This window comes from Danio rerio, chromosome 2 (assembly GCF_052040795.2).
Source record: "Danio rerio strain M-AB ecotype USA chromosome 2, GRCz13ab, whole genome shotgun sequence".
Taxonomy (NCBI): domain Eukaryota; kingdom Metazoa; phylum Chordata; class Actinopteri; order Cypriniformes; family Danionidae; genus Danio; species Danio rerio.
In genome coordinates, this window is record NC_141022.1 from 26,488,070 (window position 1) to 26,500,869 (window position 12,800).

Here is a 12,800-nt window from a genome sequence, read left to right on the forward strand (position 1 = left end):
CATTTAAATTGAGAAAATATTCATTTATGACCACTTTTTAGTCATCTCATACATAAAAGAGAATTTTATATCAAATCATAGTGTACACATTAGTCTCTAGAGTTGCTGCATCAAAAATTATACCAAAATCACATTCAGATATTAGGCATGGACATGTATATTGCAATTTTGATGTTCAAAAGTATAACAGCGCTTTGTAAATCTTAATTATTACAATTTGATGAGTCTCCATATACAGTTTGATAGAGGTCTTGGACCTGGAAGTTGCTTTATGTGACGTCACACTTAACAAGCAGATCTGCAAAGGCAAACTCTCTATTGAGCTTGAGATGTTTTATAAAAGTCTTTTGAAGCGGTGGTTTTGTCAAGAGCCACATATGTTAATTTTGTATTGCCTGTATATATATGTATATATATTTTTTTTATTGCCGATAAAACTTCCCATAAAACTGTCAAAAAATTGTTACCTGCATCTTCAATAGCTTGAGAGTGAGTAAATTAAGAGCAATTTAAATTCAGCTTAAACTATTCCTTTTATGTTGTACTGTCTGTTTGTTTATCAGTGATACTACTAACTAACGTTTTAGAATTTATTTAGTATTGTTCTCCTATAAAAAAAAAATGTGGCAGCCCAGTTTTATCTTTATTGTTTAAATTAGTTTATTAATTTATTTTTTAAGAAACAGTAAATTTCCTACTTATGTATTTTTCTCAAAGCATTGTTCTCTGTTAAATAACCAGCCCATGGAAGGCATCATTTGTAACATCTGGCTAGGTGCCTCCCTCTGAGTCTGCTCACAACATAACTGAGACACTGGGTCCAGGATGACTCTTGCTCGTCTTCACACGACCTCAGGCTTCATCTCAAGCTCCTGAGGGATGTATTTTTAGAGCTGGAAGTCAGAAACGCTAGATAACATTTCCTGTAGGGAGATGGTCTCTGGTTTCGTGTCCCTTAAACCTTCCGACTCTAAATTGTGCTTTTCATGGAGACAATGATAATGCAGAGCTGTCTTTATTTGAAGTCTTTAAATTGAGTATGAATATGATTTGTGCTTGGTGTGGTATAATTGTGGTTATTCATCATCATCTTACCACAAAAGTGTTGATTTATGAATTCATCAAATGGTCTTATTCACAGCAACTTACTGAAGAGAAAAGAAAAAAAAGAGCAAACAAGCACAGTACACAATGTCAGGTTTGTTAATCTGTTAAATTCAAGATGCAGAGAAGATATGCAGTTATATTCTGATGTGTGTGAGTGTAAATGCTTTAGAGTTTATTTCGGTTGTCCATTTTCTGCTCTGTTCTGTCTTTATTTTCGTGTAATTTTCATGATCACAAATGCCAGATTTTTGGCTTTAGCTGCCTTCTGATTCCTGAATGATGTGATGGCAGAGATTAAAACCACGAGAATAAGTTGGATAGTGGCTTGACTCATTATTAGTGGAAAACAAACTGTTGCTCATTGTGTATCAATCAAGATTATATACACCACATTAATTTTCGTAATTTGTAGTTTAATAATACAGGAACACATCATGCATTTAATTTAGAACGTTGATTAAAATATTTGAGGTATCTTTAGATGGTTAAGTCAAAATCATTAATATATTTTTGTCTTTTACATTTTTTTGTGATTAAATTATTGTGGGCGGCATGCTGGCTCAGTTTGCCTCACAGCAAGAATGTTGCTGGTTCGAGTCTCGGCAGGGCCAGTTATTGTAATTTCAGTGTAGAGTTTGCATGTTCTCCCTGTGTTCGCATGGGTTTCCTCTGGGTGCTCTGGTTTCCCCCACAGTCCAAAGACATTCGCTACAGGTGAATTGAGTAAACTAAATTGGCTGTAGTGTGTGAGTGTGTATGTGAATGAGTATGTATGGGTGTTTCCCATAACTAAGCTGTGGCTGGAAGAGCATCAGCTATGTAAAACGTGCTGGAATATTTGGCAGTTCATTCCGCTGTGGTGACCTCAGGAATAGAGACTAGGCAGAAGGAAATTTAATAAATTAACAAATGAAATAAATTATTGCAGACACCATACATTTTGGTGAAAAATGTAATGTTTCACCTTCATTTCCTTTTATAAATATATTTTATGCTTTTTCAACTCAATTCAATTTTATTTATATAATGCTTTTACAATGTTGATTTGTGTCAAAGTAGCTTAACATAGAAGATTATAGTAAATTAAAACAGTGTCAGTCTAATATTTACAAAAAAAGATTTCTTCTTAAGACCTGTGGTAATCTTTTTCTCCAGTGCCTTCTGCTCAAAATTCTAAATAATTAAAAAGGTAAGATTTTACCACATATTTACAGGTTTGGCCTGTGTAGCAAATTATCATTTCCCTCTGTTTATTTGCTTTTTAGCACTGCCGGCCAAATTAATTCAATTTATATAATTATAAATATGTGGGTGTGTTGGTATGGATATCAGATATCAAATGGATTCTACATGTATGTGTTTTTATGTAGCATTGCACAAAATATAATACTGCATGCTGCTTTATTCATTACTGTAATAATAATCAATAAAAATCTTTTGGTTTTGGAAGTTATCAGGGCTGATACCGATAAAGAAATCTGTCAGTGATGGTGTGTAACAAAAAAGAGATGATTTGTCAAACACTAGACAAGTCAGGAATCAGCGACACTATTTAATGACCAACATTCATTCATTCATTTATTCATTCATTCATTCATTCATTCATTCATTTTCTTTCCGGCTTATTCCCTTTACTAATCAGGGGTTGCCAGAATGAACCGCCAACTTATTTAGCATATGTTTTACTCCACGGATGCCCTTCCAGCTGCAACCCATCTCTGGGAAACACCCATACACTTTTATTCACACACATACACTAGGGACAATTTAACTTACCCAATTTACCTTTACCACATGTCTTTAGGCTGTGGGGGAAACCCCACACAAACATGGGGAGAACATGCAAACTCCACACAGAAATGCCAACTGGCCCAGCCGGTACTCGAACCAGCAACCTTCTTGCTGTGAGGCATGTTTAAAAAAGACATAAAGGTGAATAAATACCAGAAATTTCACATAAATGTGCAGTCACTCTCTCATCACCATAGTGGAACAGGTGCCAAGAGAGTGGAGTTCTCTGTGTACCTTCTTGCAATCTATTTAGTGCTAATTGTGCCTTTCCTCTGCCCCAGATATCGTAAGATGTACTTCTGATGTGCCGGCAGTTTCCTCTCAACGGCAAGTTTGATATGCTGTGTGTTCATCCATGGACACAGGGAATGCCTGACAAATCTCTGCAGAACCACCTGGAGGGGGTGCAAAGGATGGAAACCGACGCTGGACAGCACCTCACTTTCGCCAGCTAGAGTTGTGCGCATGTGTCCATCTCCCAAAGAACGAGCTCCTCTGCGGTTGGATTTAAGGAAGATTTCCATATGATGTCCTCATCCTAAATCACATCACCCTTGGATTCCACCATCAATAAAAGCCGTTCATGTGTAGAGCCATATTGTGGATAAGCCATTCCCTCCATTCTCTCTTTCTCTAAATTCCTCTCCTCCATCCCATTCCCCATACCCCTGTTGCTAGTTGTTTTGGTGGCTCTGTGATTTTATGGCAGTGGAGTAATCGTGGAGAGGCCGGGGTATCACAAGCTTATGGATTTTGATAAGAGAGGAGGAGGAGGAGGAAAAGGAGAAGCGGAGGACGGAAAGAGAATGTCTAAGACTGGCGGGAGCAGGACAGGGCATGGGGGCAGCCGAGGCTCCGGGAACAACACTGGAGTGCTTATGGTTGGCCCGAATTTTCGGGTGGGAAAGAAGATTGGCTGCGGGAACTTCGGCGAGCTTCGACTCGGGAAGAATCTTTACACTAATGAATATGTGGCCATTAAACTGGTAAGTGCCTCACAGAAAATAGGGCTTTTCATTTACACAACAACAATGTGTCCAAAACTGTTTTAAAGGTTTCGCATCTCACAACACTTTAACTGTTGAAGCATACTTTATCAGATTGCAACGGTTTTAATTCTGTGAGGAATTTATCTTATTCACTGCGTTTTTGTTAAAGCAATTTTTAAACGGTGTTAAACCAAATACTAGGGATGCTCCAATCGATCGGCTGGAAATCGGTATCGGCCAATAATCACATTTTATGACTCGATCGGTACTTGCCGATCTCATGAACCGATCGCAGGTGTTTGTTAACGGGTTAGCGAGCAGAGGAAGACACGTGTGCACTCATCAGCAGCGCTACATGTTCAATACGTTACGGTACTGGTCGGTAGGGCTGCTCGATTATGGGAAAAATCATAATCATGATTATTTTGATCATAGTTGTAATCAAGATTATTCAAAATGATTATCAGTTGAAGTCAAAATGATTCACCCTCCTGTGATTTTTATTTTTTATTTTTTATAAATATTTCCTGAATTAATGTTTTGCAGAGCAAGGAATTTTTCAGTGTTTCCTATAATGTTTTTTCCTTTTATTTTGGCAAGCCTAAAAGCAGTTTTAGATATTTCAAAATCTATTTTAAGGTCAATATTATAAGCCCCCTTTGGCTATATATTTTTTGATTGTCTGCAGAAGAAGCTACTGTTATACAATGACTTGCCTAATTACCCTAATTAAGCCTTTGAATCGAACTTTAATATAAATGCTTGTATTTTGAAAAATATCTAGTAAAATATTATGTGCTGTCATCATAGCAAGGATAAAAGAAATCAGTTATTAGACCCGAGTTATTAAAACTATTATATTTAGAAATGGGTTGAAAAAAATGAATTCCATTAAACAAAAAATGGAGGGAAACGGGTTGCTAATAATTTATGAGGGCTAATAATCAACTGCATATATACTTAGTTATTTTCCTCACTGTAAGTAGGAAGAGTGAAATAAATACAATAGATTAAATATATGAAACAAACTGTGCTTTAAGCATCTTCATTGTAAGAAAAAAAAAACTTTAAATCTAGTTGCAAAAGTCCTTCATTTTGTCCTTTTGTTGTTTGATTAATGATTAAAACAGTAGGCAGCAGGTATATTGCGTGCTGTCACTTTAAGAGCAGTCCCGTTCTGGTTTTTCTTTCACATGTCTTTTGATTCTCAACTCTTTTGTTTATTAAACAAAGGAGGGTTAATTTAAATAATCACTAAACACCGCATTTTGACACCTATTTAACCATTAAAGCGCTCACATTAGGATGACTCTAGATGAGTGTGCTTTTCTCGTCTTTGAGGCTGAGAGCGCGCACACACAACAGCAGCAGCATGTGCTCTCTCTTGCGCTTTTAAAACATGAATGATTTGAATGTACATCAATGAATAAAGCGCATCCCGTGCTGCAAACATTACATTACAGTACATGCTTTTAGTAATGTTCACATGAAACTGAGCTTTGCAGAGCAACAAATGTGTACAATTGGAAAGGGGGTGGTATATGATGCAATAATCGTTTCATCTTGATTAATGCTTTTTTAAAATCGTTAGAAGCCGAAATCAATTTTTCGATTAATTGCACAGCCCTACTGGTCGGTACGGCATTGTAAAGCTTAAAGCATCAGAATTGGTACTCTGTAACGGCTGATCACCATGGCAAGAAATTGGTACTCTGTATCGGCTGCAAAAATCCTGATCTGAGCATCCCTACCAAATAAACATTTTTAGTAAAAAAAATAATAATATATTCTTAATATAATCTTTGTCTCTAGTATACTTTTTCTCACCATAAAAAAGGCCATAGAAGCTGGCATGATGTAAAACTCAAACAAACAATCAATCACTTCTACACAAGAATGTTTTCAATTTGTTTTTGCGACACGCATTTGCAAAAGTGCTGTATTATGTATGGCAGGCCAGTATTTGGTGCCGTCACCTTGTTAGTTTACAGTACCTGTAAGAAAGTGATGACGTGGTTGAGCACTGGTTAATACATAAAAGTTGCTGTGTGTGTAAGATCTTAGCTTAGGTTGTTTAAAGTAAATCCATGTGCTCTGTCATTGTTGTATGTTTATGTGCACTTTAATCTAAACCTTCCTAAACATGCACATGCATAATGTCATTGTTTTCTTGTTTACATGTGAATAGCGACATTTTCAAGAAATGGACATTTATGGTCATTTTAGTCCTCAAATCACTGTTGTCCACTTTCACTGCTGCCTGTAGTGTGTGTGTGTGTGTTTGCTATTACAATGTAATTACTTGTACTGGTGACAAGAGTCTTACATATTTTTTGTTTGAACCAAATTGTACATCACAAGCAACGTTTCCATCCACCTATTTTTATGCGCGTTTTGTCCGCGTTTTTGCACATAAAAAACGGTTGATGGAAAGCCAAAATGCAAATAAGTTTTAAATGCTCACAAAGTAAAAGTCTTAGTGTTATTGAATTATTAATTACCTCAAAAATGGTCAAGGGCGTCTATGCTCCATGTCTGACACCTTCAAACGCCACCACGTGTTAATTGCATGTTGGCATACTGTTTTCTGAGCTGCAAGTCATTTATTAAATAAAGAAAATATTCCCGCTGCTTCTTCTACCACAGCAAATATTTGGTGGCAGTTAATCAGCAAGTGACGATTTTGTTCTCTTTGACTACTTGACTACATTCTAATTATTTTCAGGAACGTACAGCTAAGTTGTTATTTGGATTATATGTGTTGTTTTGTATCATATGGTAATGTCTGGCTCGCATGTTGTCAAAAGTTGGGTATCAATCGGTAGTGAAATTTTATAAAGGTTAATTTCCCGCTAAATTATATTAAGTATTTCAGTACCTTTTGTGATCAGAGCGCCTCAGACATTCTTCCTGACGGATTAAGTCACTCTTTCACACACTTCACACCACAGGAAAATAGTCAAATATAACCTTTAGAATCACCAAAATAATCTGGACAACACCTAGGATTGTTGCTAGTAAAGAAATCAGCTTAACATCACTCCAGTTATGTTGTTGTGTGTGTCTATCCTAAAGTATTGGCAGGGTAATCATGCCGAATAATTTCAGTTATTATAAAACAGACCAAGTAAAACAATATGTTAAATACTAGAATATAAATTGATAGCCATTTACTTTATTCCATACAAAGTTGTTTTTTTATGTACACTGCATTTCTCTTTCTTTTCTAATAAATGTATAAGTATTTGGTAAATTTTTGTTATATAATAATATATTATATATATAATAATATATATAATATAATAATATATATTTTGCAATGTTTTTTAAAGACGTTTCTTATTCATACAAAGACTTAATTTACTTGATCAAAAACACTGACGAAAGTGTAATGTTATGATTAGAAATGCACCGATTGTACTTCCAATTTTTATTTTTATTGGTAATTGTGATCTACCAATATAAATTTTTGCAGAATTTATATATATATATATATATATATATATATATATATATATATATATATATATATATATATATATATATATATATATATATATATATGTACATAATTGTTGTATGATTGGCAGGTCTCATAGTGTGTTAATGGTGCTTAGTCTGTTGTTTAGAAGAATACCTGCTTTTATTCTGGTTTGTGACTGTGCAAACTGCAAAATAAATGAAAAGTTTTTCCTCCATGTGAGTATTTTAGTTTGGTTGGGGTTGTTTTCAACTCTTCATAACTCTTCAACTTTTTTGATAGTAATGCAGTAATGTGCAGCTATTGTAAAGCTGCTTTGAAACAATCCTTATTCTAAAGGACGCTATATAAATAAACTTGAAGTGAATTGAATATACATGACACCAAAAATAATTATTACCTTCAAAGAGGAGTTAGTGTTTTGAACATGTAAAATATATAATTTCTAACCATTTTCTTTATAATTTGAGTTATGAATTACAGTATCGCAATACTATTTGGTATTGTGAAACTTCAGTTGATATAGTATCGTAAGATGAATTAATGGTATCGCAACAACCCTACTAAGAAGTAGGAAAACTTCAAATTCCTTAACAAAAACCAACCACACTTCTTTTAGATAAATTCATTTGCGTTTACCATTTTGTCATTATCATGTCTTACACTCCTCTTGGCATGGATTTTTCATTTTAATGTGCATTTTATTTATATATAAATTTATATAAAACATTATATATATATATATATATATATATATATATATATATATATATATATATATATATATATATATATATATATATATATATATATATATATATATATATATATCATATGCTTCATAAAGACTCACCCAGTTACCTGTAGAGAGACTATCAGCGTTAGCTTATTTTGGAGTTACTTGCTGGAAGAGAAAACCTGTTGTACTCTTGTCTCTACTGCTGAGTATCTGATACATCCTGTGGGCTTTATGCAATCTGTTTGTTTGCACTTAATTATATATTTATTTGGCTCTTTCATTCTGCCTCCTGCTTGGTAGCGCTTTCCTCCGCATGCTCAGAGCTGCTGGTGCCACAGATGACTCAACCCTGGATCCTGCACTTAACTGAAACTGCACGCACAACATTCTCTCACTTACATTATTTATGTAAAAACCAGCTTTCAACTAAATGGACCAACCAGTATTGATCACTTGAAGATAGCCCTAACCTAAATCATCCATGCTGAGAAGAATATTAATGAAAGAAGTCACTTCTTTTAGATGAATTCATTTGTGTTTACCATGATGTGTGCATTTTATCAAGTAAAAATCTACACAGTGGGCGTTAATGCTTATAGATCAATGTTGATAAGTGGTTACATGGTACCTAGTATTAACCTCAGTTGTGATGCCCACACACCACGGGCTGAACTTCTCATGCATACCAGCAGCTAGCTCTCTGCAACTCTCACATGGTCGCCCACTGAAGCCCGGTCAGCACCTGGATGGGGAGACCACATGGGAAAGCTAGGATTCTGCTGGAGGTAGTGTTAGTGAGGCTAGTAGGGGCGCTCAACCTGCAGTCTGTGGGTCCTCCTAACGCCCCAGTACAGTAAAGAGGACTCTATACTGCTCAGTGAGCGCCGTCTTTTGGATGAGACGTTAAATCGAGGTCCAAACTTTCTGTGGTTGTGAAAAATCCCAGGATGTCCTTCGAAAAGAGTAGGGGTTTAACCCTGGCATTCTTGCCAAATTTGCCCACCGGTCTCTGTCCATCAAGACCTCCTAACCATCCCCATATCATAATTAGCTTCATCACTCTTCGTCTCTTCTCCACCAATCAGCTGGTGTACGATCTGGTGCAATATGCCTGCTGTCGTGTGATCCAGGTGGATGCTGCACACTAGTGGTGAATGAGGAGATTCCCCACAATGTGTAAAGCGCTTTGAGTGTCTAGAAATACGCTATATAAATATTTCAAATTATTATTATTATTATTATTATAGCACACAACATTAAAAATGCTTCAAGAGTTTTGCTTGCAGTCTTCATCTAATGGATGAATTCTGCATTTCTGTGTGCCATTTTATTTGTGTGCCTGTCTGGAAACAAAGCTGCCGTGGTGGCACATCCCCTCATAGTACAAGAAATCTGACATGTTTACAACTGTGACATGTAGCGCATAACATGATCAACAAAATGCTGGATTTTCAAAAGCATGTAGTAGATTATGGCATACATTAATTTAAAATGTTAAGATTTGTTTTCATGCTGTTTTGTGATTGTAGGGGGACCTTGATGTTACATTTTGATGCCCCTAAACATCACTGAACTGCCAGTGGTTGCTTTACATTTCAGTTAGATTGCCGTGAGCATGAAAGGTCTCTAAAGTGCTGTGAAATGTGCATTTTTATTCGATATTTGATGTAATCCCAAACAAAAATATAAAGAGAGGGCGGGACATAGTCTAGCCCCTCCCCTTTAAAAACAGCCAATAACCTTTAGTTTTTCTCAAAGCTCTCCAGTGAAAGGGGATGAGATCAAGCACCTTGAATGGGGCGGGGCATATCACATACTAGAGAGCATTTGATTGGTCAAGATTTGATGAGAAACTGAAGTATGAGGCTGTGAATAAAACCGATGATCCATTTAAGCGGATGTGACGAACAACAAGCTTTACATGTTTATATGTTTGATATCTTCTAAATGTGAATTTTGTCACTGTTTTGGTGCACATTAGCTTATAGATATCTTCAAAACTAACAATACTAATACTAACATCTATTATATGTTAATGTCATGGGACCTTTAGGGACGACTACAGGTTCATCAACATAAAGCTTTTGTTTAAAAGTGACTTCTGTGTGGTTTTCATTCCTACTTTCACAATGACAGCAAAATGTTTCTAATGTGAAGCATTTTTAGCCTAATTCAGTTGATTTTAAAGAAATATTTGTAACCCAAAACCTGGTGCCACTCCATTTATTTGTCTGTTGTTTATTGCTTTCATGCTTAGCTAAATCAATGTTAAAAAAATAACTAAGACTTCTCACACTTGTTATAGTTAATCCAAGGTTAATTAAAACTCTGGTTAAATACAAACTCTGTATATCCTGGATTTTATATTTAGTTGGAGTTTTATAATTAATCCTGGGTATTCATAAGCTGATATTTCACATGTATGCAGAATTTGTGTTGATTGATCAGAGCATGTGATCGGCTTTCATTAAAGCTCTAGCTTTGTCCATCCTCATTTTATACGTTTTTTTTTCTTTCTTGAAGACATTTTTTTTTAGAGTATAAAAGTATGATTAAAATGGTTTCTCCATCACTGCAGTTGATGTGTTTTCTGTTGCTTTGACATGTTTCCTTAAATGTGAACCCTGCAACAAACGTTTATATACTATAAATAACTTTTCTGTTATTATTCAAAGCATTTAATATTAGATGTGATTGTCTGTTGCTAAGCACTGTATCTAACAGTAGTTTTACACTGTAGGTATTTATCACTACAATGTGGCGTTAACAACTTGAACTTTCACTCTATAGTAAGATTTCCTAATCACACTTGTAAATTGCAGATGTGAAGTGTTTGTTTACTCTGTTAGAAGGGAAGTTTTGAACGACAGTAACCCAGGTTATTGAAGTGTTTGAAAAGCTTTATTGTAATTTAAGAGGATCGCCCAAAACTAAAGTTTTTGTCGTTGTCCATTTTCATAGGAGCCAATCAAATCAAGAGCACCCCAACTCCATCTCGAATACAGGTTTTACAAGCAGTTGGGAAATGCAGGTAAGCAAAAAGCTGTTCTTTTCCCTTTATTTTGCACCACATGTTGGTCCAAAGTGGTTCTTGGACCACTTTTTTGTTGTAGAGCTTATGCTGTCCACATCCTACTTGCAACTGTGTGTTGCTTTTAGCCCATCCTGTCCACATCCTCTTTTCAGCGCATAGGACCAATTTAATCAGCATGCGCTGTGGTTCCTGCACATTGATTCTCCACCTACACACAACTTCTTATCAGATTTGCAGATATTTAAAGTAGTAAAACACATTAACACTGTTTTTTAAGTTCATAAACAGAACAGAACATGTCATTAATACCTCTAAGCGTGCATTACAGTTCACTTAAAGTACATTGGTCCATCATTATTGGCAGGAGTTATGTTCTAAAAATAGCCAGTAATATGTGAAATCTGTGAAGTAGTCCTCCTTATTTTTTACAACTTTTATGTTTTAAGGCTGTAAAACCCCTCACTACACACTTTATACACTTTTCTCAGACACGCTTTAAAATTTTCACACTTCTCTCGCTTAAACACTGTCAAAGTTAAAACTTTCATAGAAAAATAAGTCGTTTACAGAATGAAGTCAAAGATCAAAATTTGTTGTCAGCCACAAACATACGTTGCTGTCAGCAGAATGTTCATAAAGCTCTTTTGCGGATAATGTTGGTGGATGTTTTTTTCAGCAATCATTGATTCACAAAACTAAAGCACACTCAATTTTTAAGGGGGTCGCTCAGCTGATGCGCCGCACACATGACAGTTGGAGGTAACACACACTTGAGGCGCATATTTGCATGTTATTTAAAATTAAAGTATTCAGATGGTGCTCTGTGGCGCGGCAGAAATATGAACAGTGCCCCGAGTTGTAGCTGGGCACTGCAGACAGCCGCCGACTTGTGGTACCGGTGGGAACCTTGATATAAACCCGTGTTTACATTTCTAAAATGCATGGTGCTGTGCATCCTGTGTGTGACCCTCTTTACGATGGTCTTTCTGTGGACAGCAAGTTGAGCACATTCTGTACTTGATTGATATTGGTCTATAGTCAATCAGGACTCAGAACACAATGCGCTGTAAAAAAAAAAATTAAAATAAAAAAAAACAAACATCAAATTGCCCAAATTTTTGCAAAACTGCAAGGCAGCAAGAGGTAAATCACTTTATAGCAAGAGACCACTAGTACAATTTGATATGGGTCAACCTGATCAGGCTCGTGTTTTCACTGCCAATAGTACCCTTACTTGGGAAAAGTTTTTAAAAAAAAGTTTTTTAATATCATTCTTGCTTGAAGAAGAACGCTGTATGGGCCAAGTGCCATTTACATACCATGTCATGGAATGCTCAAGTTCAATATATCATATAAAGATGTGCAAAATCGACGTTTTTAACCACAACATGTGAACGGCCCTCAAGAGTGAGGAACTGACATCAGATCCTGTTCTTGGTTGGTATGTGATTGTTCGTCACAAAAAGAGACAAGATTTGTCTGTGCATGGTTTATTGTAAAGTGATCATTGTGGTATGGTGTTATTTGGGCTGTGTATTTAAAAATGGTTCTTTTAAAGTTGTCAAACTGTGTTTTTATTAAATATTTTAATTTATTTTTTTTCTTCATGTCCAAGTGATGATTTTCAGTAAAGCAATAGTGTCTATCTCCATCTAAAAG

The 12,800-nt window shown here is 35.6% G+C and overlaps 1 protein-coding gene across 3 annotated transcripts in view; it reads left to right on the top strand.

Annotated features, from left to right (window-relative positions):
• Nucleotides 1–12,800, top strand: part of csnk1g2a (casein kinase 1, gamma 2a) — a 35,880-nt gene that overhangs the window by 4,961 nt on the left and 18,119 nt on the right. For 2 of the 3 annotated variants that reach the window (XM_087239463.1, XM_087239464.1), the window contains exons 2-3: nucleotides 3,180–3,884; nucleotides 11,069–11,138. In XM_087239463.1, the coding sequence (XP_087095589.1) occupies nucleotides 3,645–3,884; nucleotides 11,069–11,138 (310 nt within the window). In that variant the 5' untranslated portion in view covers nucleotides 3,180–3,644. 3 annotated transcript variants of the gene reach the window in all.